Genomic DNA, 27,904 nt, shown 5'->3' on the forward strand with positions numbered 1-27,904 from the left:
GTACGTTCTCTAGCTGGTTAGAGAGCAGTAAGTTCTGTAGCTGGTTAGAGAGCAGTAAGTTATGTAGCTGGTTAGAGAGCAGTAAGTTCTGCTGGTTAGAGAACAGTAAGTTCTGCTGGTTAGAGAGCAGTAAGTTCTGCTGGTTAGAGAGCAGTAAGTTCTGTAGCTGGTTAGAGAGCAGTAAGTTCTGTAGCTGGTTAGAGAGCAGTAAGTTCTGCTGGTTAGAGAGCAGTACGTTCTGCTGGTTAGAGAGCAGTACGTTCTGTTAGTTAGAGAGCAGTAAGTTCTGTAGCTGGTTAGAGAGCAGTAAGTTCTGCTGGTTAGAGAGCAGTAAGTTCTGTTGGTTAGAGAGCAGTAAGTTCTGTAGCTGGTTAGAGAGCAGTAAGTTCTGTAGCTGGTTATAGAGCAGTAAGTTCTGTAGCTGTTTAGAGAGCAGTAAGTTATGTTGGTTAGAGAGCAGTAAGTTCTGTAGCTGGTTAGAGAGCAGTAAGTTCTGTAGCTGGTTAGAGAGCAGTAAGTTCTGTAGCTGTTTAGAGAGCAGTAAGTTATGTTGGTTAGAGAGCAGTAAGTTCTGCTGGTTAGAGAGCAGTAAGTTCTGTAGCTGGTTAGAGAGCAGTAAGTTCTGCAGCTGGTTAGAGAGCAGTATGTTCTGTAGCTGGTTAGAGAGCAGTAAGTTCTGTAGCTGGTTAGAGAGCAGTACGCTCTGTTGGTTAGAGAGCAGTACGTTCTGTAGCTGGTTAGAGAGCAGTAAGTTCTGTAGCTGGTTAGATAGCAGTAAGTTCTGTAGCTGGTTAGAGAGCAGTAAGTTCTGCTGGTTGGAGAGCAGTAAGTTCTGCTCGTTAGAGAGCAGTAAGTTCTGCTGGTTAGAGAGCAGTAAGTTCTGCTGGTTAGAGAGCAGTAAGTTCTGCTGGTTAGAGAGCAGTAAGTTCTGTAGCTGGTTAGAGAGCAGTAAGTTCTGCTGGTTAGAGAGCAGTAAGTTCTGTAGCTGGTTAGAGAGCAGTAAGTTCTGTAGCTGGTTAGAGAGCAGTAAGTTCTGTTAGTTAGAGAGCAGTAAGTTATGTAGCTGGTTAGAGAGCAGTAAGTTCTGCTGGTTAGAGAGCAGTAAGTTCTGTTGGTTAGAGAGCAGTAAGTTCTGTAGCTGGTTAGAGAGCAGTAAGTTCTGTAGCTGGTTAGAGAGCAGTAAGTTCTGTAGCTGGTTAGAGAGCAGTAAGTTCTGTAGCTGGTTAGAGAGCAGTAAGTTCTGTAGCTGGTTAGAGAGCAGTAAGTTCTACTGGTTAGAGAGCAGTAAGTTCTGTAGCTGGTTAGAGAGCAGTAAGTTCTGTAGCTGGTTAGAGAGCAGTAAGTTCTGTAGCTGGTTAGAGAGCAGTAAGTTCTGCTGGTTGGAGAGCAGTAAGTTCTGCTGGTTGGAGAGCAGTAAGTTCTGTAGCTGGTTAGAGAGCAGTAAGTTCTGTAGCTGGTTAGAGAGCAGTAAGTTCTGTAGCTGGTTAGAGAGCAGTAAGTTCTGTAGCTGGTTAGAGAGCAGTAAGCTCTGTTGGTTAGAGAGCAGTACGTTTTGTAGCTGGTTAGAGAGCAGTATGTTCTGCTGGTTAGAGAGTAGTAAGTTCTGTAGCTGGTTAGAGACCAGTACGTTCTGTAGCTGGTTAGAGAGCAGTAAGTTCTGTAGCTTGTTGGAGAGCAGTAAGTTCTGTAGCTTGTTGGAGAGCAGTAAGTTCTGTAGCTTGTTAGAGAGCAGTAAGTTCTGTAGCTGGTTAGAGAGCAGTACGTTCTGTAGCTGGTTAGAGAGCAGTAAGTTCTGTAGCTGGTTAGAGAGCACTAAGTTATGTTGGTTAGAGAGCAGTAAGTTCTGTAGCTGGTTAGAGAGCAGTAAGTTCTGCTGGTTAGAGAGCAGTAAGTTCTGCAGCTGGTTAGAGAGCAGTATGTTCTGTAGCTGGTTAGAGAGCAGTAAGTTCTGTAGCTGGTTAGAGAGCAGTAAGTTCTGTAGCTTGTTAGAGAGCAGTAAGCTCTGTTGGTTAGAGAGCAGTACGTTCTGTAGCTGGTTAGAGAGCAGTAAGTTCTGTAGCTGGTTAGAGAGCAGTACGTTCTGTAGCTGGTTAGAGAGCAGTAAGTTCTGCTGGTTAGAGAGCAGTAAGTTCTGCTGGTTAGAGAGCAGTAAGTTCTGCTGGTTAGAGAGCAGTAAGTTCTGCTGGTTAGAGAGCAGTACGTTCTGCTGGTTAGAGAGCAGTAAGTTCTGTAGCTGGTTAGAGAGCAGTAAGTTCTGTAGCTGGTTAGAGAGCAGTAAGTTCTGTAGCTGGTTAGAGAGCAGTAAGTTCTGCTGGTTAGAGAGCAGTAAGTTCTGTTGGTTAGAGAGCAGTACGTTCTGTAGCTGGTTAGAGAGCAGTACGTTCTGTAGCTGGTTAGAGAGCAGTAAGTTCTGCTGGTTAGAGAGCAGTAAGTTCTGTAGCTGGTTAGAGAGCAGTAAGTTCTGTAGCTGGTTAGAGAGCAGTAAGTTCTGTAGCTGGTTAGAGAGCAGTAAGTTCTGTAGCTGGTTAGAGAGCAGTAAGTTCTGCTGGTTAGAGAGCAGTAAGTTCTGCTGGTTAGAGAGCAGTAAGTTCTGTAGCTGGTTAGAGAGCAGTAAGTTCTGTAGCTGGTTAGAGAGCAGTAAGTTCTGTAGCTGGTTAGAGAGCAGTAGTTCTGTAGCTGGTTAGAGAGCAGTAAGTTCTGTAGCTGGTTAGAGAGCAGTAAGTTCTGCTGGTTAGGGAGCAGTAAGTTCTGTAGCTGGTTAGAGAGCAGTAAGTTCTGTAGCTGGTTAGAGAGCAGTAAGTTCTGTAGCTGGTTAGAGAGCAGTAAGTTCTGTAGCTGGTTAGATAGCAGTAAGTTCTGCTGGTTAGAGAGCAGTAAGTTCTGCTGGTTAGAGAGCAGTAAGTTCTGCTGGTTAGAGAGCAGTAAGTTCTGTAGCTGGTTAGAGAGCAGTAAGTTCTGTTGGTTAGAGAGCAGTAAGTTCTGTAGCTGGTTAGAGAGCAGTAAGTTCTGTAGCTGGTTAGAGAGCAGTAAGTTCTGTAGCTGGTTAGAGAGCAGTAAGTTCTGTTGGTTAGAGAGCAGTAAGTTCTGTAGCTGGTTAGAGAGCAGTAAGTTCTGCAGCTGGTTAGAGAGCAGTATGTTCTGTAGCTGGTTAGAGAGCAGTAAGTTATGTAGCTGGTTAGAGAGCAGTAAGTTCTGTAGCTTGTTAGAGAGCAGTAAGTTCTGTAGCTGGTTAGAGAGCAGTAAGTTCTGTTGCTTGTTAGAGAGCAGTAAGTTCTGTAGCTGGTTAGAGAGCAGTAAGTTCTGTAGCTGGTTAGAGAGCAGTAAGTTCTGTAGCTGGTTAGAGAGCAGTAAGTTCTGTAGCTGGTTAGAGAGCAGTACGTTCTGTAGCTGGTTAGAGAGCAGTAAGTTCTGTAGCTGGTTAGTGAGCAGTAAGTTCTGTAGCTGGTTAGAGAGCAGTAAGTTCTGCTGGTTAGAGAGCAGTAAGTTCTGTAGCTGGTTAGAGAGCAGTAAGTTCTGTAGCTGGTTAGAGAGCAGTAAGTTCTGTAGCTGGTTAGAGAGCAGTACGTTCTGCAGCTGGTTAGAGAGCAGTATGTTCTGTAGCTGGTTAGAGAGCAGTAAGTTCTGCAGCTGGTTAGAGAGCAGTATGTTCTGTAGCTGGTTAGGGAGCAGTAAGTTCTGTAGCTGGTTAGAGAGCAGTAAGTTCTGTTGGTTAGAGAGCAGTAAGTTCTGTAGCTGGTTAGAGAGCAGTAAGCTCTGTTGGTTAGAAAGCAGTAAGTTCTGTAGCTGGTTAGAGAGCAGTAAGTTCTGCTGGTTAGAGAACAGTAAGTTCTGTAGCTGGTTAGAGAGCAGTAAGTTCTGTTGGTTAGAGAGCAGTAAGTTCTGTAGCTGGTTAGAGAGCAGTAAGTTCTGCTGGTTAGAGAGCAGTAAGTTCTGTTGGTTAGAGAGCAGTAAGTGCTGTAGCTGGTTAGAGAGCAGTAAGTTCTGTAGCTGGTTAGAGAGCAGTAAGTTCTGTTGGTTAGAGAGCAGTAAGTTCTGTAGCTGGTTAGAGAGCAGTAAGTTCTGCTGGTTAGAGAGCAGTAAGTTCTGTAGCTGGTTAGAGAGCAGTAAGTTCTGTAGCTGGTTAGAGAGCAGTAAGTTCTGTAGCTGGTTAGAGAGCAGTAAGTTCTGTAGCTGGTTAGAGAGCAGTAAGTTCTGCTGGTTAGAGAGCAGTAAGTTCTGCAGCTGGTTAGAGAGCAGTAAGTTCTGTAGCTGGTTAGAGTGCAGTAAGTTCTGTAGCTGGTTAGAGATCAGTAAGTTCTGCTGGTTAGAGAGCAGTAAGTTCTGTAGTTGGTTAGAGAGCAGTAAGTTCTGTAGCTGGTTAGAGAGCAGTACGTTCTGTAGCTGGTTAGAGAGCAGTACGTTCTGTAGCTGGTTAGAGAGCAGTACGTTCTGCTGGTTAGAGAGCAGTAAGTTCTGTAGCTGGTTAGAGAGCAGTAAGTTCTGCTGGTTAGAGAGCAGTACGTTTTGTAGCTGGTTGGAGAGCAGTAAGTTCTGCTGGTTAGAGAGCAGTAAGTTCTGTAGCTGGTTAGAGAGCAGTAAGTTCTGTAGCTGGTTAGAGAGCAGTAAGTTCTGTAGCTGGTTAGAGAGCAGTAAGTTCTGTAGCTGGTTAGAGAGCAGTAAGTTCTGTTGGTTAGAGAGCAGTACGTTCTGTAGCTGGTTAGAGAGCAGTAAGTTCTGTAGCTGGTTAGAGAGCAGTAAGTTCTGTAGCTGGTTAGAGAGCAGTAAGTTCTGTAGCTGGTTAGAGAGCAGTAAGTTCTGTAGCTGGTTAGAGAGCAGTAAGTTCTGTAGCTGGTTAGAGAGCAGTAAGTTCTGTAGCTGGTTAGAGAGCAGTAAGTTCTGCTGGTTAGAGAGCAGTAAGTTATGCTGGTTAGAGAGCAGTAAGTTCTGTAGCTGGTTAGAGAGCAGTAAGTTCTGCTGGTTAGAGAGCAGTAAGTTCTGTAGTTGGTTAGAGAGCAGTAAGTTCTGTAGCTCGTTAGAGAGCAGTAAGTTCTGTAGCTGGTTATAGAGCAGTAAGTTCTGTAGCTGGTTAGAGAGCAGTAAGTTCTGCTGGTTAGAGAGCAGTAAGTTCTGTAGCTGGTTAGAGAGCAGTAAGTTCTGCTGGTTAGAGAGCAGTAAGTTCTGTAGTTGGTTAGAGAGCAGTAAGTTCTGTAGCTGGTTAGAGAGCAGTACGTTCTGTAGCTGGTTAGAGAGCAGTAAGCTCTGTTGGTTAGAGAGCAGTAAGTTCTGCTGGTTAGAGAGCAGTAAGTTCTGTAGCTGGTTAGAGAGCAGTAAGTTCTGTAGCTGGTTAGAGAGCAGTAAGTTCTGCTGGTTAGAGAGCAGTACGTTTTGTAGCTGGTTAGAGAGCAGTAAGTTCTGCTGGTTAGAGAGCAGTAAGTTCTGTAGCTGGTTAGAGAGCAGTAAGTTCTGTAGCTGGTTAGAGAGCAGTAAGTTCTGTAGCTGGTTAGAGAGCAGTAAGTTCTGTAGCTGGTTAGAGAGCAGTAAGTTCTGCTGGTTAGAGAGCAGTAAGTTCTGTAGCTGGTTAGAGAGCAGTAAGTTCTGTAGCTGGTTAGAGAGCAGTAAGTTCTGTAGCTGGTTAGAGAGCAGTAAGTTCTGCTGGTTAGAGAGCAGTAAGTTCTGTAGCTTGTTAGAGAGCAGTAAGTTCTGTAGCTGGTTAGAGAGCAGTACGTTCTGTAGCTGGTTAGAGAGCAGTAAGTTCTGTAGCTGGTTAGAGAGCAGTAAGCTCTGTTGGTTAGAGAGCAGTAAGCTCTGTTGGTTAGAAAGCAGTAAGTTCTGTAGCTGGTTAGAGAGCAGTAAGTTCTGTAGCTGGTTAGAGAGCAGTAAGTTCTGTAGCTGGTTAGAGAGCAGTAAGTTCTGTAGCTGGTTAGAGAGCAGTAAGTTCTGCTGGTTAGAGAGCAGTACGTTTTGTAGCTGGTTAGAGAGCAGTAAGTTCTGCTGGTTAGAGAGCAGTAAGTTCTGCTGGTTAGAGAGCAGTAAGTTCTGTAGCTGGTTAGAGAGCAGTAAGTTCTGCTGGTTAGAGAGCAGTAAGTTCTGTAGCTGGTTAGAGAGCAGTAAGTTCTGCTGGTTAGAGAGCAGTAAGTTCTGTAGCTGGTTAGAGAGCAGTAAGTTCTGTAGCTGGTTAGAGAGCAGTACGTTCTGTAGCTGGTTAGAGAGCAGTAAGTTCTGCTGGTTAGAGAGCAGTAAGTTCTGTAGCTGGTTAGAGAGCAGTAAGTTCTGTAGCTGGTTAGAGAGCAGTAAGTTCTGTAGCTGGTTAGAGAGCAGTAAGTTCTGTTGGTTAGAGAGCAGTAAGTTCTGTAGCTGGTTAGAGAGCAGTAAGTTCTGCTGGTTAGAGAGCAGTAAGTTCTGTAGCTGGTTAGAGAGCAGTAAGTTCTGTAGCTGGTTAGAGAGCAGTAAGTTCTGTAGCTGGTTAGAGAGCAGTAAGTTCTGTAGCTGGTTAGAGAGCAGTAAGCTCTGTTGGTTAGAGAGCAGTAAGCTCTGTTGGTTAGAGAGCAGTAAGTTCTGTAGCTGGTTCGAGAGCAGTAAGTTCTGTAGCTGGTTAGAGAGCAGTAAGTTCTGCTGGTTAGAGAGCAGTAAGTTCTGTAGCTGGTTAGAGAGCAGTAAGTTCTGCTGGTTAGAGAGCAGTAAGTTCCGCTGGTTAGAGAGCAGTAAGTTCTGTAGCTGGTTAGAGAGCAGTAAGTTCTGTTGGTTAGAGAGCAGTAAGTTCTGCTGGTTAGAGAGCAGTAAGCTCTGTTGGTTAGAGAGCAGTAAGTTCTGTAGCTGGTTAGAGAGCAGTAAGTTCTGTAGCTGGTTGGAGAGCAGTAAGTGCTGTAGCTGGTTAGAGAGCAGTAAGTTCTGCTGGTTAGAGAGCAGTAAGTTCTGTAGCTGGTTAGAGAGCAGTAAGTTCTGCTGGTTAGAGAGCAGTAAGTTCTGTAGCTGGTTAGAGAGCAGTAAGTTCTGTAGCTGGTTAGAGAGCAGTACGTTCTGTAGCTGGTTAGAGAGCAGTAAGTTCTGCTGGTTAGAGAGCAGTAAGTTCTGTAGCTGGTTAGAGAGCAGTAAGTTCTGTAGCTGGTTAGAGAGCAGTAAGTTCTGTAGCTGGTTAGAGAGCAGTAAGTTCTGTTGGTTAGAGAGCAGTAAGTTCTGTAGCTGGTTAGAGAGCAGTAAGTTCTGCTGGTTAGAGAGCAGTAAGTTCTGTAGCTGGTTAGAGAGCAGTAAGTTCTGTAGCTGGTTAGAGAGCAGTAAGTTCTGTAGCTGGTTAGAGAGCAGTAAGTTCTGTAGCTGGTTAGAGAGCAGTAAGCTCTGTTGGTTAGAGAGCAGTAAGCTCTGTTGGTTAGAGAGCAGTACGTTCTGTAGCTGGTTCGAGAGCAGTAAGTTCTGTAGCTGGTTAGAGAGCAGTAAGTTCTGCTGGTTAGAGAGCAGTAAGTTCTGTAGCTGGTTAGAGAGCAGTAAGTTCTGCTGGTTAGAGAGCAGTAAGTTCCGCTGGTTAGAGAGCAGTAAGTTCTGTAGCTGGTTAGAGAGCAGTAAGTTCTGTTGGTTAGAGAGCAGTAAGTTCTGCTGGTTAGAGAGCAGTAAGCTCTGTTGGTTAGAGAGCAGTAAGTTCTGTAGCTGGTTAGAGAGCAGTAAGTTCTGTAGCTGGTTGGAGAGCAGTAAGTGCTGTAGCTGGTTAGAGAGCAGTAAGTTCTGCTGGTTAGAGAGCAGTAAGTTCTGCTGGTTAGAGAGCAGTATGTTTTTGTAGCTGGTTAGAGAGCAGTAAGTTCTGTAGCTGGTTAGAGAGCAGTAAGTTCTGTAGCTGGTTAGAGAGCAGTAAGTTCTGTAGCTGGTTAGAGAGCAGTAAGTTCTGTAGCTGGTTAGAGAGCAGTACATTCTGTAGCTGGTTAGAGAGCAGTAAGTTCTGTAGCTGGTTAGAGAGCAGTAAGCTCTGTTGGTTAGAGAGCAGTAAGTTCTGTAGCTGGTTAGAGAGCAGTAAGCTCTGTTGGTTAGAGAGCAGTACGTTCTGTAGCTGGTTAGAGACCAGTAAGTTCTGCTGGTTAGAGAGCAGTAAGTTCTGCTGGTTAGAGAGCAGTAAGTTCTGCTGGTTAGAGAGCAGTAAGTTCTGTTGGTTAGAGAGCAGTAAGTTCTGTAGCTGGTTAGAGAGCAGTACGTTCTGCTGGTTAGAGAGCAGTAAGTTCTGCTGGTTAGAGAGCAGTAAGTTCTGCTGGTTAGAGCAGTAAGTTCTGCTGGTTAGAGCAGTAAGTTCTGCTGGTTAGAGAGCAGTAAGTTCTGTAGTTGGTTAGAGAGCAGTAAGTTCTGTAGCTGGTTAGAGAGCAGTAAGTTCTGTAGCTGGTTATAGAGCAGTAAGTTCTGCTGGTTAGAGGGCAGTAAGTTCTGCAGCTGGTTAGAGAGCAGTATGTTCTGTAGCTGGTTAGAGAGCAGTAAGTTCTGTAGCTGGTTAGAGAGCAGTAAGCTCTGTTGGTTAGAGAGCAGTAAGCTCTGTTGGTTAGAGAGCAGTAAGTTCTGTAGCTGGTTAGAGAGCAGTAAGTTCTGTAGCTGGTTAGAGAGCAGTATGTTCTGTAGCTGGTTAGAGAGCAGTAAGTTCTGTAGCTGGTTAGAGAGCAGTAAGTTCTGTAGCTGGTTAGAGAGCAGTACGTTCTGCTGGTTAGAGAGCAGTAAGTTCTGTAGCTGGTTAGAGAGCAGTAAGTTCTGTAGCTGGTTAGAGAGCAGTAAGTTCTGTAGCTGGTTAGAGAGCAGTAAGTTCTGTAGCTGGTTAGAGAGCAGTAAGTTCTGCTGGTTAGAGAGCAGTAAGTTCTGCTGGTTAGAGAGCAGTAAGTTCTGCTGGTTAGAGAGCAGTAAGTTCTGTAGCTGGTTAGAGAGCAGTAAGTTCTGTTGGTTAGAGAGCAGTAAGTTCTGTTGGTTAGAGAGCAGTAAGTTCTGTAGCTGGTTAGAGAGCAGTAAGTTCTGTAGCTGGTTAGAGAGCAGTAAGTTCTGTAGCTGGTTAGAGAGCAGTAAGTTCTGCTGGTTAGAGAGCAGTAAGTTCTGCTGGTTAGGGAGCAGTAAGTTCTGTAGCTGGTTAGAGAGCAGTAAGTTCTGTAGCTGGTTAGAGATCAGTAAGTTCTGTAGCTGGTTAGAGAGCAGTAAGTTCTGTTGGTTAGAGAGCAGTAAGTTCTGTACCTGGTTATAGAGCAGTAAGTTCTGCTGGTTAGAGGGCAGTAAGTTCTGCAGCTGGTTAGCGAGCAGTATGTTCTGTAGCTGGTTAGAGAGCAGTAAGTTCTGTAGCTGGTTAGAGAGCAGTAAGCTCTGTTGGTTAGAGAGCAGTAAGCTCTGTTGGTTAGAGAGCAGTAAGTTCTGTAGCTGGTTAGAGAGCAGTAAGTTCTGCTGGTTAGAGAGCAGTAAGTTCTGTAGCTGGTTAGAGAGCAGTAAGTTCTGTAGCTGGTTAGAGAGCAGTATGTTCTGTAGCTGGTTAGAGAGCAGTAAGTTCTGTAGCTGGTTAGAGAGCAGTAAGTTCTGTAGCTGGTTAGAGAGCAGTACGTTCTGCTGGTTAGAGAGCAGTAAGTTCTGTAGCTGGTTAGAGAGCAGTAAGTTCTGTAGCTGGTTAGAGAGCAGTAAGTTCTGTAGCTGGTTAGAGAGCAGTAAGTTCTGTAGCTGGTTAGAGAGCAGTACGTTCTGCTGGTTAGAGAGCAGTAAGTTCTGCTGGTTAGAGAGCAGTAAGTTCTGCTGGTTAGAGAGCAGTAAGTTCTGTAGCTGGTTAGAGAGCAGTAAGTTCTGTTGGTTAGAGAGCAGTAAGTTCTGTTGGTTAGAGAGCAGTAAGTTCTGTAGCTGGTTAGAGAGCAGTAAGTTCTGTAGCTGGTTAGAGAGCAGTAAGTTCTGTAGCTGGTTAGAGAGCAGTAAGTTCTGCTGGTTAGAGAGCAGTAAGTTCTGCTGGTTAGGGAGCAGTAAGTTCTGTAGCTGGTTAGAGAGCAGTAAGCTCTGTAGCTGGTTGGAGAGCAGTAAGTTCTGTAGCTGGTTAGAGATCAGTAAGTTCTGTAGCTGGTTAGAGATCAGTAAGTTCTGCTGGTTAGAGAGCAGTAAGTTCTGTAGCTGGTTAGAGAGCAGTAAGTTCTGTAGCTGGTTAGAGAGCAGTACGTTCTGCTGGTTAGAGAGCAGTAAGTTCTGCTGGTTAGAGAGCAGTAAGTTCTGTAGCTGGTTAGAGAGCAGTAAGTTCTGTTGCTGGTTAGAGAGCAGTAAGTTCTGCTGGTTAGAGAGCAGTAAGTTCTGTAGCTGGTTAGAGAGCAGTAAGTTCTGTAGCTGGTTAGAGAGCAGTAAGTTCTGTAGCTGGTTAGAGAGCAGTAAGTTCTGTAGCTGGTTAGAGAGTAGTACGTTCTGTAGCTGGTTAGAGAGCAGTAAGTTCTGCTGGTTAGAGAGCAGTAAGTTCTGCTGGTTAGAGAGCAGTAAGTTCTGCTGGTTAGAGAGCAGTAAGTTCTGTAGCTGGTTAGAGAGTAGTAAGTTCTGTAGCTGGTTAGAGAGCAGTAAGTTCTAGGGGTGGGAATCACCAGTTTCATCACGATACGATATCGATTCTTTGGACAACGATACAATATTTGCCGATATCACAGTCTGCCACGATACGATTCGATTCAGGTGCCTGCGATCGATATGAGGCGATATTATGTGCCCATTTAACACAATCAGTCACATTTAGACCAACTAAAAAAAGGCTACGGAAATATCAATTGACGTTTTTATTTTTGAGCTCTTCCAGACATTTAAATGAAAAACAATCTATTGTTTTTAATACAAATAGACCTCCTGTTCACTTTTTATATATTGAGCTTTAAACTTTATGTAAAATGTTTTGGAACTCACAACACGCAAGCTAAAACCCCTTCCTCTCCCAAACTTCCTACAATTGTTTTATGTTGCATGATGATCATGAATACATTTATTATGTATTCATGTTTAAAGGGGACATGTACTATAAATGTCATTTTTCAGTCTCTAGCATTGTATTATAGTAATAGGAGTTAGTATCAATGTGTTTTAGTGTCTAAATACCATATTGGCGGATTGCTCTGATTCAGCTCAGATAATTTCCTGCTCCAGTAAATTAGTCCATCCTGATTTGAAGGCCTGAGTCACGTCATTCAGGCTCTGGGTAGAAGACAGTGATTGGCTCTGTGGTTGTAGCTAATGCCCGCCAACAATCTACCTAGACGATACACGCAGACTAGACAGCGAGTGGAAAACCACTTCCTCATAGTGGCAGTGAAACCCGGCAGTGAAACCCGACACCTCTGCATACTCTGGAGGGAGAGAGAGAGAGAGAGAGAGAGACCGATAGAGAGAGGGAGGGAGCACTTGGGGGCGGGGGGGGGGGGGGGGGGGGGGACCTGCCGCGCCACCATCCACTCCCAATGTTAACGTTAATATCGCCTAATCTATGTTTTAAATTATCGCTATGTGTCTAATCTGCCCGTCGCTTATCAAAGACTCATTTTCCAGTCAATATTGGCAAGGCAGATTGTATTTTTATCGCTTCATTTCCGTTTGATAGCATTTTGAAAATCACCCGTTTTCCGGGGAAAAACAACACATTCTATGATAATCGCCTTTTACTGGAATATTCCAGAACGTTGTCATTTGTCGGCCTATTTATGAATAGTTTTCAAATAAACGCTAGATGATCGATAGTATATGTGTGCGCACGCACGCATGGCTTTTACAATCAAAACAGCTATATCACATATAGTGGAAACGCTTATATCTCCGTGAAAACGAGTCTGATTATCCTAACACTGATAACATAGCTTCCTTACCTGAGGTCAGATGGTATCCAAATGGTTTATTCCAATTTCCGATCACCATTCGAAAAAATCGATAAATGTATTGATCAACCGTGTATACAGTAGAACACATGATCCGCGCGGCTCAGAGGCTCCAGAATGAACTCTGGTAGACCCCGGCTGCATCAGTGAGAAGTAAAATGTGGAGTCAGAAATCCGTTCTCCCATTCACTTCTCCCATTCCCTGGATCGCCAATGGTAGGCTTGCGTGATGCAATATGATTTCAGATCGCTAAAATAAAAAAATAACCAGAATATTCTCGGGCGTGGCACTCAAAGTGTTAATTATAATTTGTAATGTTCAAAGCTCATGCCATCGAACGAAGCTTCGAAGCTTCGAAGCTTAGAAGTATTTAAGACAGCCCTAGCAGCAGTAAGTTCTGCTGGTTAGAGAGCAGTAAGTTCTGCTGGTTAGAAAGCAATGTGGGAAATATTCTTCCAGGTGTGCAAATCTATGAACATGTCATACCTTGGCACTCAGAAGAGATGCTACACCAGCACAGTACACATTGACCTGTAAAGCCTGTTTATAGCTCATCAAAATTATATTTCTGTTGTGGTTGACTCATCCAAAACCCCGCCCATCTTCTCTTGTCCAATCACAAGGATCAAGAAAAGAAGGCGGTGTTTGAGATGGGATTGACCGGTCATTATACAGCAGGGGCGTATACAGTACATGGTGAATTCTCTCTTCCCCCCCCCCCCCCCCCCCCCCCCCCCCCTGCCCCCACACCTGTACCATACAGAAGTTCCTGGATGACTCTGAGCAGAACATGACCAAACTGAGCGACGAGATGAAGGCCAAGGTGGATGGCTTCATCTCCAGGCTGCAGGAGTCGACGCGGGACCACTGCGGTGCCACGGGCCGGCGATCCAGAAGAACATCTCTAAGATCTGCCAGGACAAGACCCACCTCCAGGAGGTCCGGTGTGGCATCGAGGGTCTCATGCAGGAGAGCGATCCTTTCAGATTCATTGAGGTGAGGCACTTGAGATCTGACCCCAAACCAGGTGCAGAGAAGGGTTGTTCATTACAGAGAGGTCTCTCTTTGTTGGAATGAACTTCACATACAGTGTGCAAAATATATATATATAATATAATCTATATCAGGTAGGGGTGGACGGTATGGTCTAAAATTTATATCACAGTATAATTTGAAGCATAGACTGTAACGGTATATATCACGGTATCAGTGTTTCCGTTCGAATTTTTTTTTGCCTGATAGGCAGGCTATATAAATAATGACATCCTCAAGGCATGTAGATTTATAATATTTTAACTTAAAACTAGGCTACTTTTGCGTATAGTCATTATATTCCAAATAAAATAAGTCCTGAGTCGAGACTCTGTGCTGCTCCCAACGAATCCCAATAGTATGCAACTGCAGAGCCACAGAGTAGGGGCGCTTTCAGGTCCGGTCACAGGCCCGGCTCAACAGCGCCCCCCACCCAACAGCTGAATTGCCAATGGCTGAATTGAGTACTGCACTGTGCCGGTACAGATGGTGGGTTATGGTGGATTCTGCGGCTCTGCAGCTGCATATGCTTCTCGCAAAATCCAGCATCCAGCCCCGCTGCCCAGCCGTCGTTATCAGAACACTACACACATATCATAATGTTCACAGCAAACTGTAGTTGATCACCAGGTATGTTTTATTAACGTAGAATAATTCATATAAGAAAAACGATAGGGAAATCTCTACCTTTCTCCACTGGTTAAAATGCCAGGAACTGAAATTGAAACTTGCTGTGCGCCGCGGTGATATGTGTTTATTATGAAATGACAATTGCGTGTTGACACGCCCACTGCGCAAAGCCTCCTAAATAACTTTTTCCAGTTTGCACATATCTATTATCTATGACTAATTCTATCTATTTTTAGGGGCAAATGCGAGTGAAATAGTCGCGCTGTGGTTACATGATGTCATTGCTATTTTAGAGCTGCTCTACCGGTTACAAGGTATAGTCAAAATCCATACCGTAGAGCAAATTCATACCGTTTATACCGTCCACCCCTAATATCAGGGGTTCTCAAACTTTTTCATACCGTGATGACTCCATTTTATTTAGGATTTTTTTGGGGACCCCAAACTTAATGTAGCGCGTAATTTCAACATGGAATTAAGGAATATCAAAATAAAAGCACACGTTGTTGAACTTGATCATGCATATTTATTAGAACATTTTATTACAGCACTATGTTATCAATACACATTTATAAAACGAGGCATATTTAGCCAAAAGATATTTTTTATTTAAATTGTTTTTACTTTCCAATGCACTGTCACCTACCCGCGACCCCAATTTGGGTTGCAACCCGTAGTTTAAGAACCACTGATCTATATCTATCTATAAACGCTCCATCTTCACTTGCCTAACATGGTCAGATTTATACTGCACTTCTTGATGCTCTGTAAGGTGTGTTTGTAACTGTTATGCAGTGACGGTTCCCCCCATAAACACTTGGTTTAAAATGAGCTCATTGATCACAACTGATGGCCCCACAAGATGTCTATTGATGAATTTTGCTTCTTTTCTTTTTAGGGTTACAAGACGACAGGAAAACAGTAAGTCTATGTTAATATACTGACGAGCCATGTCGCCATGTGTGTCTACCTCTACTTAGTAAATAAGGACATTAAAATATTGTAAATAATTATATTCAAATATAGTAAATAAGTACCGTACAAATTATGCATCTAGTAAATTTGTACATTAAAATATAGTAAATAAGTACATTCAAATAAAAAATATTCATTTTACCTTTATTTAACCAGGCAAATCAATTAAGAACACATTCTTATTTACAATGATGGCCTGGCAAGAGACAACGGCCCTTGAAGGGAGGGGGGGGGGGGGGGGCTGAAAAGGAATTCAGGATTAAACATTTCCGACATACAATATATGTTATTACAATATAAATATACATACAACAAGCAATACAGCAGTGAGAGGGGCACCATGACAGACAGGGGGCTGGGGATGTTACTGCAGGAGTCAGTGAGACTGTTCATCAGAGAGTGCTTGAATGTTGACTTAGGCATAAAGGTGACTAGTTTGGGACTTCCGGTATGAGAGCAGACGGGTAACACACGTGCGATAGAGCTCCTGGTCAAATGAGCGAAAAAACTGATAAAAAAGGACCCGAAAAGTAATAAAAAATGAAAATGCACACGAGAAGTAAGGAAGAGACAACGATTGTGAAGGAAAGAGAAATGGAGAACACACGAGAAGAAGAGAATTTGAAGAAACAGAGTCCCCGAAGCGAAGCCGAGAAAAGACAGGCGGAAGAAGGGGGAGGTCCCGCTGAGGCAGACACGGGAATGCCAGGATGGGCCGTGGTCATGCAGGCCGGGATACTGGAGAACATAACAGCGGCGATAAAACTGAACACGGACACGATAAGGAATGATATTGGGAAGCTACGGGAGGAATTGAGGAAGGAACAGGAGGACTTCAGAGGTGAAATGAATACAGAACTCAAAAGGGTGGAGGAGAAGATGGCGGAACAGGACAGAAACGTGACCGAGTTACAGACTAGGACGGCACAAGCGGAGGAATGGAACACAGAGATACACGAGGTATTAACATGTGCGATTCAGAAACAAGAACAGATGGAGACAAAGATGTCGGACATGGAGGGGAGGTCACGGAGAAATAACATCAGAATATGGGGATTGAAAGAAGGAGTCGAAGGGGAATCGGTGACCCATTATGTAGAAAAGCTTATCAAGGAGCAATTGAAGGAGACGGGACTGGAAAAAATGGAGATTCAGAGGGCCCACAGGGCGTTGGCTCCGAGACCGAAACCGGACAGACCTCCGAGAGCGGTGATTATTAACTTTCTGAGATTTGAGATTAAGGAATTGATACTCAGAACCGCGTGGACCAAGAAGATTGAAATCGAAGGGAAAAGACTATCATTTGATCACGATTACTCGACAGCGCAGTAACACGCAGGTCCTACGCGGGACTGAAGAAAACTCTGAAAGAAACGGAATGAGATTCCAGTCACCCATGACCTCGCTAAGGATTCACTGGGAGGAAGGGGCGGTGACGTATGTGACGGCACGAGAAGCGGCGCAGGAGATGAGACGACGGGGGATGCAGATGACGGAGGACGGAGAAGGAAGGAGACAGGAGGGCCAGACGCGGAGCCTGCAGCAGAGATTGGAGGGGGCACGCAGATGGACCAGAGCAGGAGACCGAAACCAGGGAGAGGAGGGAGGAGAGAGGAGAAGGCCGAGGTGAAACGTGACAGAATGAGGACGGAGACGGATGAGGAGGCCAGAGACGGAGAAGGAGGGGAGAGGAGGCGGGAGGAGGCGAACGGATGAGTACACGCACAAGAGATTGAAAAAACTATTCAAATAGAGACAAAATATAGAAACTGAAATAACATATGCATAAACACACATTCCCAGGTAGAGGCAGGATATAGAAATGAACATAACGTATACATGGACACATAATACACAAGCTGATGGAGGAAATAAATGGAAATATAACTAGGTTTGATAGGCGAGACACAGAACATACTGAAACAAATACATAGACACACGCTGTGAGTAACACAGTTGGGAGGGATTAAGGGGATAAATGGACATCACATAGAAAATAGAGGGGAGGAAAAGAAAGTAAAAAGGGGTACACAGGAGACACCGCACACGGGTATGGGAGGAAGGAGGGACATTGAAACATATGAGTCACATTGAGAGGGACCAGGAAAAGAGGGTCTTTGGTCAGAAGGAAGGACAGAGCGCTTTTGACCAGGAGCTCGACAGCAAAAAAAAAAACAGTAAGAAAGCTGGACAAATATGACGAGCGATTGGGGGTAAGGGTTTCAAACCCCCAAGCCGTCAGGAGGGGGCCTCTCGCTAGGAGAGCAATTACCCCTCACCCACCAGCAGGGGACAGGGGGGGACACAGGGACCCCCCGAACGCCTTGGGAGCACTTTATGTAAAGTTTATGTTTTTTATTTATGTTAATCATTATATGTATTCGGTGAAGAGAGCGGAGGCTCCAACCGGAGGGGGGAATGAGTGTGACATGGGGGGGACTGACAGACGAAAGAAGAAGAAAGATGACAATGGTTAAAGGTATGAAAATGATGTCGTTAAACGTTAATGGAATGAATAATGCGATAAAGAGGAACAAAGTGATGTTGAAATGTAAAAAAAGTGAGATGGAAGTGATTTTTCTGCAGGAGACACATTTGGTAGCACAGGATCATGAGAAACTGAAGAGATTTGGATATGAAAATGCATACTATAGTTCCTTTAAACAAAACCCGAGGAGAGGAGTAATCACGTTAATCAAAAACAGTCAAATTTGAATTGATCAAGGAAGTAAGAGACAAGGAGGGAAGGTTTGTTCTGGTGAAGGGGAAAATGGAGGGCCAAATGGTTACGTTAGTGAATGTTTATGCACCCCCAGAGAGTGAGAGGGATTTATACGAGACCATTTTTTATATGATAGTGATGGAACTAAAAGGGATATTGATATGCACGGGAGATTTTAACGTAGTACTGAATCACGACCTAGACACCACGAGTACTAGAAAAGGACGAGCACCCATCAGTAGATATATGAATATTCAGATGACGGAAATGGGAATTACAGACGTTTGGAGGGGGATGCACGCCATGGACAGGGAATACACACATTACTCACACCCACATGTGACATATGCGAGAATAGACTACTTTTTGATGACGACGGGGGACAGTTACAGGGCACGGGAGAGCAGTATAGGAGTGGCGGACATATCGGATCACAGTGCCATATATCTGACAGTAGATCTAGAAGGGAGACGGAGGAACACGATTTGGAGACTAAATGTAGGAATATTAAATAACAAGGGGGTGGTGAGTCAGATCAAGGAGGAGATAGCCAGATATAAGGAAGAAAATGACAACGGGGCGGCAGACCCGAACATTCTATGGGACACACTGAAGGTGGTGATAAGGGGGAAATTGATGGAAAAAACAGCAATGCTGAAGAAGGCCAGAACGAAGACATATCACAATCTGATAGGGAAGCTGAAGAAGCTAGAGGGGAGACACCAGATATCAAAAGAACAGGAAACGCTCGGAGAAATCAAAGAAAGCGAGGTTCATGAAACAAACGTACTATGAAGGGGGACCAAAAGCGACCAGACTGTTGGCTAGGAGAATTAGGACGCAACAGAAGTTGAACACGATACACACAATAAGGGATACAAAGACTAATGAAATATTGAGGGACCCAGCTGAAATAGAGAGGACATTTAGAGAATACTATGAGAAATTATACACACAGCCAAAAGCAGCGGGAGAAGAGGAAATAGAAACATATCTGGAGAAGCTAGAGTTACCATCGATAGGGAAAGAACAGAATGAAGAATTAAATAAAATAATTACGGAACAAGAACTGGAAGAGGCAATTAGTAGAGCTAAAAACAACAAGTCTCCGGGGAGCGACGGATTCCCATCGGAATTCTACAAGACATTTAGAACTGAATTAGCACCCATGTTAGGGGCGCGTTCAGACACACGATGGAAGAGGGTAAAATGCCCCCCCCCCCCTCGTGGAAGGAAGCCTTAATCACCACGATACCGAAGGAAGGGAAGGATAGGGAATTATGTAGTAGTTTCAGGCCTGTGTCCATACTTAACGTGGATTACAAGATGTATACATCGATAATATCAAAGAGATTTGAGACGTTTATGCCAGACATTATAGATGAAGATCAAACTGGATTTATTAAAGGGAGACAGACACAGGACAACGTGAGAAAGACATTACACATAGTAGAGGAGATACAAAAACAAGGGGGTAGCGCGGTACTGATTAGCCTAGATGCAGAAAAAGCATTCGACAGTGTGAGCTGGACATTTTTATATAAAACATTGATGAGGTTCGGACTGAACGGGAGGGCGATGAAGATGATCAAGGCGCTATATCAAGAACCGACAGCGAGGGTTAAGGTGAATGGCAGCTTGACGGATAGAATCAGATTAGAGAGGGCTACCAGACAGGGATGTTGTCTCTCACCGACGCTCTTCGCCGTTTTCATAGAACCACTGGCACAACTGATCAGACAGACAAGAGGACATTAAGGGAGTAAGGATAAAGGGAACGGAATATAAACTAGGCCTATTTGCAGACGACGTGATAGTATACATGAGGCAACCAGACAAGAGCTTCCCGGCACTGATGGATCTACTGAAGGAATATGGCCACTACTCGGGATACAAACTAAACGTGACAAAGACACAGACCTTAGCATGGAACTATACCCCAACGACGGAAATTAGAGAACAGTACGGGATAAGATGGGACATGGACAAGATTAAATACTTAGGGGTGAACATCACGAGAGGGGTGGAGAAACTGTTTGAGGCGAACTATACACAGATAAATCAGAACATCAAGAGAGACTTAGAGAGATGGACAGTAATGCCCTTGGACTTCAATTCAAGAATAGAGGTCATTAAAATGAACATACTATCAAGGTTACTGTACCTATTCCAGTCACTACCGATACAAATACCACAGAATCAATTCAGGGAGTGGGACAGACTGATATCGAGGTTCATATGGGCGGGGAGAAGACCACGGGTCAGATATAAAACACTACAACTACCAAAGGAAGAGGGAGGGATGGCAGTACCCAGCCTACAAGATTATTACTATGCAGCACAACTGAGAGCAGTGACGTGCTGGTGTAACGACAGATATGAGGCAAGATGGAAAGACATTGAAAAAGAAGGGGAGGGATACAAGGTACAAGCTCTGGTGGGAGATAGGGAACTATTTAAAGAGAAAGAGGGACTATTAGATCCAATCACCAAATGCACCTTGAACATATGGAACAGAGTAGTAAAAACACACAAATTGGAGAAGCAGTCAGGGGTCCTGAGATGGGTAGCACATGATAAGAGATTCAAACCAGGGAGGTTAGACCATGGATTCAGAAGGTGGGAGGGGGGGGGGGGGGGGGGGGGGGGGGGGCAACAGCGATATGCAAAATGATAGAGAAGGGGGAAATGCAAACACTACAAAAATTAAAGGAGAAATTTGGACTAGAAAACAAGGACCACTTCAGATATCTACAGATTAGAGATTACTATAATAGAGAAATAAGAGGGGACAAGGAAGAAGAACAGAATGGAATAATTAGGTTGATAGTAAGGGCATACGAAGGAGGGAAAGGAAGGGTAATATCAGCACTGTACCGGGCTATAATGACCAGCAAGGGACACACGACCGATTATATAAGGGAGAAATGGGAGAGAGAACTAGAGATAGGAATAACAGGGAAGGAATGGGGGAACATATGCGAGGTGCAACATTCAACAACAGGATCGAGGATATGGAAAGAATTTGGATGGAAAAACATAATCAGATTCTTTATAACCCCAGAGCTGAAGGGAAAATATGCACCAACACAAAGAGCATGCTGGAGGATGTGTGGGAAGGAGGGGGCAAATCACACGCACATATTCTGGGGATGTCAGAAGCTGAAGGGGTATTGGGAGGAGATAGGGGAAGCAATGATCAGAATATTAGGATACGGGTTACCACAAACAGGACTGGTGCTTTACTTAGGAGACCTGACACACGAGGGAATACAAGGGGGGGACAAATATTTAATAAAGATAATGTTGATAGCGGCCAGAAAAGCAATAACGAGACTGTGGTACAAGGAAGACCCACCGACAATAGCACAATGGGTAGGAATAGTGGAAGAAATACAGGATATGGAGAGGATAACACACATGCTGAGTTTACAGGAAGAGAAATTTGGGGAAAGATGGGGAAAGTGGGAGGATTATAAAGGGAACGAAAACGACATCAGAGGAAGAACCAAATGCAACACAAGAGGGCGAAGGGTAAAGGAGGAAAGAAGTTCAAGGAGGGTCTCTGAACCCATGTCACACACCTATGCTTTAGTTAGTATTTTCTATTTTTTTGGGGTATTACAATTGCTGTATGTTTTTATACTTTATTATTTATGTCTGTTTAACGGTGTGATATTAATATTCAGGGCTGATGTGGTTTGTGTATGGGTGAATCAAAAGGCAAAGTGAAAGTTAATAAAAAAAAAAAAAAAAAAAAAGGACGAAGGATAAGGGAAGAAAGAAGCTCAAGGAGGGTCTCTGGACCCAGATCACACATACATGCCTTAGTCAGTATTTATCATCTTTGAGTAGGAATTACTTGTTTATGCCTGTTTAAGGGAGATACACAATCAGCCTTTGTATTAAGTACCTGGAAAACAACTGTAGGGGAACCAGACAACTAACCATGATACCCATGTAAATATTTATGTGCACTGTTTTTTCTTTTTCTTTTTATTGTGATGTTAGTTTCCCCTTTTTTTTTTGTAAGTGCTGTTTGTCTAAAACTGTTAATAAAAATGTAAGTTTAAAAAAAAAAGGGTGACCAGTTTGAGAGATGTCTGTAGGTTGTTCCAGTCAGGAGTGCAGTGTATGTTTTCAGAATCTTTAGGAGAATGTGTTGAGCAGAACAAGTGTTGTAAGTGGCAGATGTCATTTGCAACAGGTGACCCTTTCACTGCCACACGACAAATGGTTAACCCTTTCACTACCACACTACATCCAATGTAATACAAAAAAGTCAATCAACGAACTAGATTCTTGTACCGGATCTCCTCTCTGGTAAACAAGAATACCCTGAAGACTCTGGCAGGAGCACTCATTCAAGGGTACTACGACTATGCTTTCACCTCATGGTACCAAAGCACCTCAAAGGCGCTAAAAACAAAATTACAAACATCACAAAACAAACTGGTCAGACTACTGCTTGACCTTACTCCTAGAACCCACCTCACCTGCCCACTTTGACAACCTAGGATGGCTTAGAGTAGATGACAGAGTACAGCAACTTGCAATGGGCCTGGTCTACAAGATACACTACACAACTAAGGTACCCATGTACATGTCAAAATACTTCCCAAAGGTCAGTGAATACCACAACCACAACACCAGAGGGAGTTCCACAAATCATGTTCAACCCAGATTCGGCTCAAACAAGGGACTAAACGCGTTTCGCAATTATGCCACAACAATGTGGAAAGCCCTACCCACAGCTGTAAAGGAATGTGAATCACTACCCACTTTCAAAACCACTCTACGAGAGACTGCAATTCGAAACTGGCCCCTGTAAATGTCCTAACGCAACCCCCACCAATGTACAATAAATGTCCTATTAAACCCAATAATACACAAGACCCTCTTCTTGGGACCAAGTATGGTTTCGTCGATAATCCAATGTACAGTTACCCCCCCACCCCCAACAACAGCAGAGACAATGGCGGTGCAATCAAAAGGAAACACAGAGGACGCAGAAGCGGAATTAGGAAAAGACTGAAAAGTTCTCCTTACCGGCCGGCAATTCCCTCAATTCTGCTGGCAAACGTTTGTTCGCTGGAGAATAATATGGACGATCTCCGTGCGAGGGTCTGCTTCGATCGAGACGTGAGAGATTGCAACATTATGTGTTTCACGGAGACATGGCTGAAGGCATCAACTCCAGATCACATCATCTCTCCGTCGGATTCCTTCTCCGTCTTCCGAGCGGACCGTACAGAAGAGTCCGGTAAGCGCATTGGAGGTGGACTATGTCTTCTGACCAACAACAACTGGGTCAATCCGAAGGAAGTAAAGATTCTTTCCCGTTTATGCTCGCCGGACCTTGAACATCTGTCCATACAATGTCGCCCGTTTTACCTCCCCCGATAATTCACTGCCATTATCATGACGGCAGTGTACATTCCACCACAAGCAGATACCGTCAGGGCCCTGGCGGACCTACAGGGACAGCTGAACAAACATCAGATCAAGCACCCGGACGCAGCCATGATCATAGCCGGCGACTTCAATCAGGTGAATCTGAAGAAGGTGATGCCAAACTTTTTTCAGCACATCGCTTGCACCACCAGGGGAGGAAACATGCTTGATCACTGTTACACCCCATTTAGAGCCGGTTACAATGCAGTACCGGCCCCTCCATTAGCCGGTTCGACATGCACATCGGATCACAACGCCATATTGCTCATCCCCGCCTACCGGCAGAGAGCACGTGACGCTGTCGTGTCACGTGAGGTAAAGAAGTGGTCCGACCAATCAGAGGCCACGCTACAGGACGCACTCAATGACGTCGACTGGGGAATGCTCCAGGGGAGCTCCAGTGACGTCAGTGAGTTCGCTGATGTTGTTGTTAGCTTTATAGCAACGCTAGCTGATGGTATTGTCCCCACGAAAAAGGTGCAGGTTTTCCCAAACCAGAAACCGTGGGTGGACAGTACTATCCGAGTGGCTCTGAATGCTCACACCACTGCTTATAACCTGGGCAGAGCGTCAGGAAATATGGATGAGTATAAGGCTACAGTCTATAATCTGCGCAAGGCTGTAAAGCTTGCTAAGAGGACATACGCTGGCAAGATAAGAGGCACAAATGGCCCAGAACGACACAAGAGGTTTATGGCGAGGACTACGGACGATAACTGACTACAAAGTCAGCGCCAGTACGAGCTGGAGCATATGTGTGTAGGTTTTTAGATAACAGGTATTAAGGGTATATCCTATATAAGACAATTAACTAAAATGTGATTTCATTGGATGTGCACTGTCAACTAATGCTTGTATATCTTATCGTGTGTTGTCATGTTTGTTTAAAAAAATTATAAAAAAATAAAATACAAAAAAAAGTCAGCGCCCCCTCAATAGGGAGTGATGACTCCTCTTTCGCGGACCAACTCAACTCCTTTTACACGCGGTTCGGTGCAAACAGTAGCGACGCTAGCTCACCGGCTAACGACGTCACTGACGCACCGGTCGTCGTGGAGGGGGGGGGGGGGCATCCGCAGGGGGGGCGCACTCTCTCATTGACGGAACACAGTGTGAGAAGAGTATTTATGTGGGTGAACACCAGAAAAGCAGCTGGCCCAGATGGGATAACAGGACGGATACTTAAGTCCTGTGCTAACCAGCTAGCCCCAGTGTTCACCACCATATTCAATCTATCCCTGGCTGAGTCCGTGGTCCCTGCCTGCTTCAAGGTGTCCACTATAATCCCGGTACCAAAGAAATCCTCCCCAGCAGGTCTTAATGACTACAGACCGGTGGCACTCACCTCTGTGGTCATGAAATGTTTTGAGAGGCTGGTTAAGGATTACATTTGTGCCTCCCTACCCAGTGATATGGACCCTTTGCAATTTGCATACAGGCCAAACAGGTCCACTGACTATGCGGCCTCTCAGGTACTACACAACACCCTCTCTCACCTAGACAGCCAGAAGGGGGGCTATGTGAGACTGTTGTTCATTGACTATAGCTCAGCGTTCAACACCATAGTCCCCACCAGACTGGTGGACAAGCTGATCGAGCTGGGTCTGAGCTCCGCTCTGAGCGCCTGGATCCTTGACTTTCTGAGTGAAAGGCCTCAGTTGGTCAGGGTGGGGGGGTCAGACCTCCAACACCATCACCCTGAGTATCGGTCCCCCCAGGGCTGTGTTCTGAGCCCCCAGCTGTATTCACTCTACACACATGACTGTGTGGCCAAGTTCAGCTCCAACTCCATAGTGAAGTTTGCGGACGACACGGTGGTGGTGGGGCTGATCTCTGACAACGACGAGAAGGCCTACCGGGAGGAGGTTGATGTACTGGCACGCTGGTGTCAGGACAACAGCCTGCTCCTGAACATTGGTAAAACCAAGGAGCTGATTGTGGATTTTAGGAGAACACAGCAGGGGACACACACCACTGTGGATAAACAGGGCTACCGTGGACAGGGTGAGCAGCTTTAAGTACCTGGGGGTCCACATCTCAGAAGACCTGATATGGACAACACACATAGACTCAGTCGTAAAGAAGGCGAAGCAGCGCCTCTACCACCTGAGACAGTTAAGAAAGTTCAGAGTATTGGGGAAGATACTCCACTCCTTCTACTCCGGGGCTGTAGAGAGCATTCTGACTGGAAACATCACTGCCTGGTTTGGAAACAGCAAGGCACAGGACAAGAAGGCCCTACAGAAAGTGGTGCGCTCAGCTGAGCGTACTACGGGTATTGCACTAGCACCCCTGCAGGTCTTATATAACAAGAGGTGCAAATCCAGAGCCTGCAGAATAATGAAAGACCCTCACCACCCCAACAACAGCCTGTTCAAGCTGCTGCGGTCAGGCAAACGCCTGCACACACCAGCAACTAGGACAGAGAGACTTCGGCTCAGCTTCTTCCCCCAGGCCATCAGAGTCTTGAACACTGAAATCTCCACACACAAGCACACACACAACACACATACTGTATACACTCACACACTAACAGTCACTTTAGCATGAACACACGCACACACATGCTTCACACGCTCACACTCAACGGTCACTTTACACAATGAAAAGGTCACTTAAAAAAAAATTATAATAATGGGAGTGGTTCTTGTATAGCAAATAGATGGATATAGCAAGATAGCATAAGAATATATAGTATAAGAATATATAGTATAACTGTAGATTGTATAGTAGTGTACATAAGACCCAGTGCCTCGTCCGTAGCTAAATTTGTATTGCACTATCGCAGGACCTTAGCATGTCTTTTATCATGCTTTTTGTAAACTTTATGTATATTATACCTGTTATGTCTTATTACTTGTATTATTGCACAAATGGCTTATTATGCTCGATATTGGCTTTTTTATCGATACCGATATACCGATATTGTCCAACTCTTAATTTTCGATACCGATATCAACCGATACCGATATATGCAGGGTTTCCCCCCCCAAAAAGCGGAATAAGTTCAGGTAATTAACATTACATATCTCTTGTTGTGGAATTAACTCAACATTATGCATACTTTTGACAATAAATAAAATCAGAATTTGTTCTTGTTTTCTTTTCTTTTTTTTTTAACTGATACCGATATCACATTCTAATGCCGATATCGGCCGATAAAATCGGTAGGTCCATAATATCGGACATCCCTACTTATTACTTGTATTATTGCACAATCGCTGCGGGCATGACCTCCCGCATTTCACTGTATGCTTGTATGCCGTGACAAATAAAACTCTTGACTTGACTATTGTGTGTATTGAGCTGTACTGTATTGTACCCATTCTGCAATCTGTTAATACAATTTTCAATCAATCAAGGTTAACCCTTTCACTACCACACTACAGATGGTTACCCCTTTCACTACCACACTACAGAAGGTTAACCCTTTCACTACCACACTACAGACGGTTAACCCTTTCACTACCACACTACAGAAGGTTGACCTTTCACTACCACTCTACAGACGGTTAACCTTCTGTAGTGTGTTAGTGAAAGGGTTAATGTTGATGTCTCTTTTCTTTTTAGGTGCTGCAGGCAGCTGAGGAAGACCATGTTCTACCCAGACTACATCGACATGGAGACAGATGCTGTGGGCACCACCATGGAGTCAATATCGGGGGAATTTCTCAGGGAACTGCAGACTCACATCAGCAGCGCCATCGATTCCTTGTGTAAGAATGTTTCTTTCATCTCTCCCGCGCCCCTGAAGAATCCACCCGCTTGGGCCCATCGCTTCTCCCTAGTGGCCAGAAACAAAACCAGAACACCGTTCCACGTGTGCCATGATCAGAATATGGCGGCAGACTGTAGTAAACATATCATTCTTTTTCAATGAGATGTTGCCGTTTTCAGCAGTTTTCTCTCCTCCAAAATAGTTTTTTTTATTTCTGAAAGAAAGCTAGCGGTAGCAGTTCCGTTTTTAAATTCAGCATGCCTAGTTTCCAAGTGCCGCTGTAATTTACTTGTCTTTTTACGCCGTTTTGTTTTAGTCACTACTACTAGATTCCACCTTTTCTTTTGCCAGCATTTGGAACACACGGCCAACCGGCACCGCTTCTGACAACAAACATATCCATTTGGAACACACGGCCAACCGGCACCGCTTCTGACAACAAACATATCCATTGCGAGTGTCCAGGTTACAATACCTGTCCTAAATTAATCAAATCAGCTTTATATGCTTGGCCAGCAGGAGGAGGCAGATGAGGAGGAGGCAGATGAGGAGGAGGAGGCAGATGATGAGGAGGAGGCAGATGATGAGGAGTAGGAGGAGGCGGAGGCAGATGAGGAGGAGGAGGCAGATGAGGAGGAGGAGGCAGATGATGAGGAGGAGGCAGATGATGAGGAGGCGGAGGCAGATGAGGAGGAGGCAGATGATGATGAGGAGGAGGAGGCAGATGATGAGGAGGCGGATGATGAGGAGGAGGAAGGTGAAGAAGGAGAGGAAGAAGATTAAGTCTTGTAGAATTTTTTTTAAGTACTCTGATCTATTTAAATTTTTATTGCTGCCTATGTTTACCCCTTTTTTTCTCTTTTTGGTACTCTTGTTTTTTTTTAATCTATTTTTAGTGCTGCTTATAGTTTTTTAATATGCTGCCTCTGTACAGCACTTTGTGCCCCTGTGGCTGTTAAAGCGCTTTATAAATAAAGTTGGATTAGATTGGATTAAGACACCCAAAAACTTTACTTCATATACATCGATTTGGACATTTTCAATTTCCAGATGGGAGTTATGTATTTATTTAGCGATTTCCAAACGGCATGAACTTGGTTTTACTCTGATGATTTTAATGATATAGCTTGTTTGTATCAAACCAGCATTTTAATTTGTACAATTCCTTCTTTGCCCCCTTTAACCCTTTCACTGCCACACGACAGAAGGTTAACCCTTTACTATCGCACAACTGACGGCGATGCTCCATCATTAGCATCATTAGCTCCGCAGCTAATGATGCTAATGATGGAGCATCGCCGTCGGTTGTGTGATAGTAAAGGGCTAACCTTCTGTATTGTCACAGTGAAAGGGTTAACCGGCTGTCGTGTGGCAGTGAAAGGGTTAAAAGCTGCTGCAGATCGTCCCCATGACATGATGATGATGATGATGATGGACTTGTTGCTTTCTGTCCAAACCTCCAGGTCCGTTTGTAGACCCTGACGACGAGGAGGAGGAACAGGAGGATGAGGAGGGAGAAGCGGTGGAGGAGGAAGACGGCGAGGATGACGATCTCTACGGCAACAGCACTGAGGAGGAGGAGG

The 27,904-nt window shown here is 44.6% G+C and overlaps 1 protein-coding gene across 1 annotated transcript in view; it reads left to right on the top strand.

Moving 5' to 3' along the window:
* Positions 1-26,309, top strand: part of LOC311226698 (E3 ubiquitin/ISG15 ligase TRIM25) — a 149,483-nt gene extending 123,174 nt beyond the window's left edge. The window contains exons 5-7 of the mRNA XM_084312110.1: positions 12,554-12,786; positions 14,351-14,373; positions 26,174-26,309. Of these exons, the coding sequence (XP_084168236.1) occupies positions 12,554-12,786; positions 14,351-14,373; positions 26,174-26,190 (273 nt within the window). The 3' untranslated portion in view covers positions 26,191-26,309. The remainder of the gene's footprint in view (positions 1-12,553; positions 12,787-14,350; positions 14,374-26,173) is intronic.
* The last annotated feature ends 1,595 nt before the right edge of the window (positions 26,310-27,904 follow it).

Source organism: Notolepis coatsorum (genome assembly GCF_963971535.1).
Source record: "Notolepis coatsorum genome assembly, chromosome: 4".
NCBI lineage: Eukaryota > Metazoa > Chordata > Actinopteri > Aulopiformes > Paralepididae > Notolepis > Notolepis coatsorum.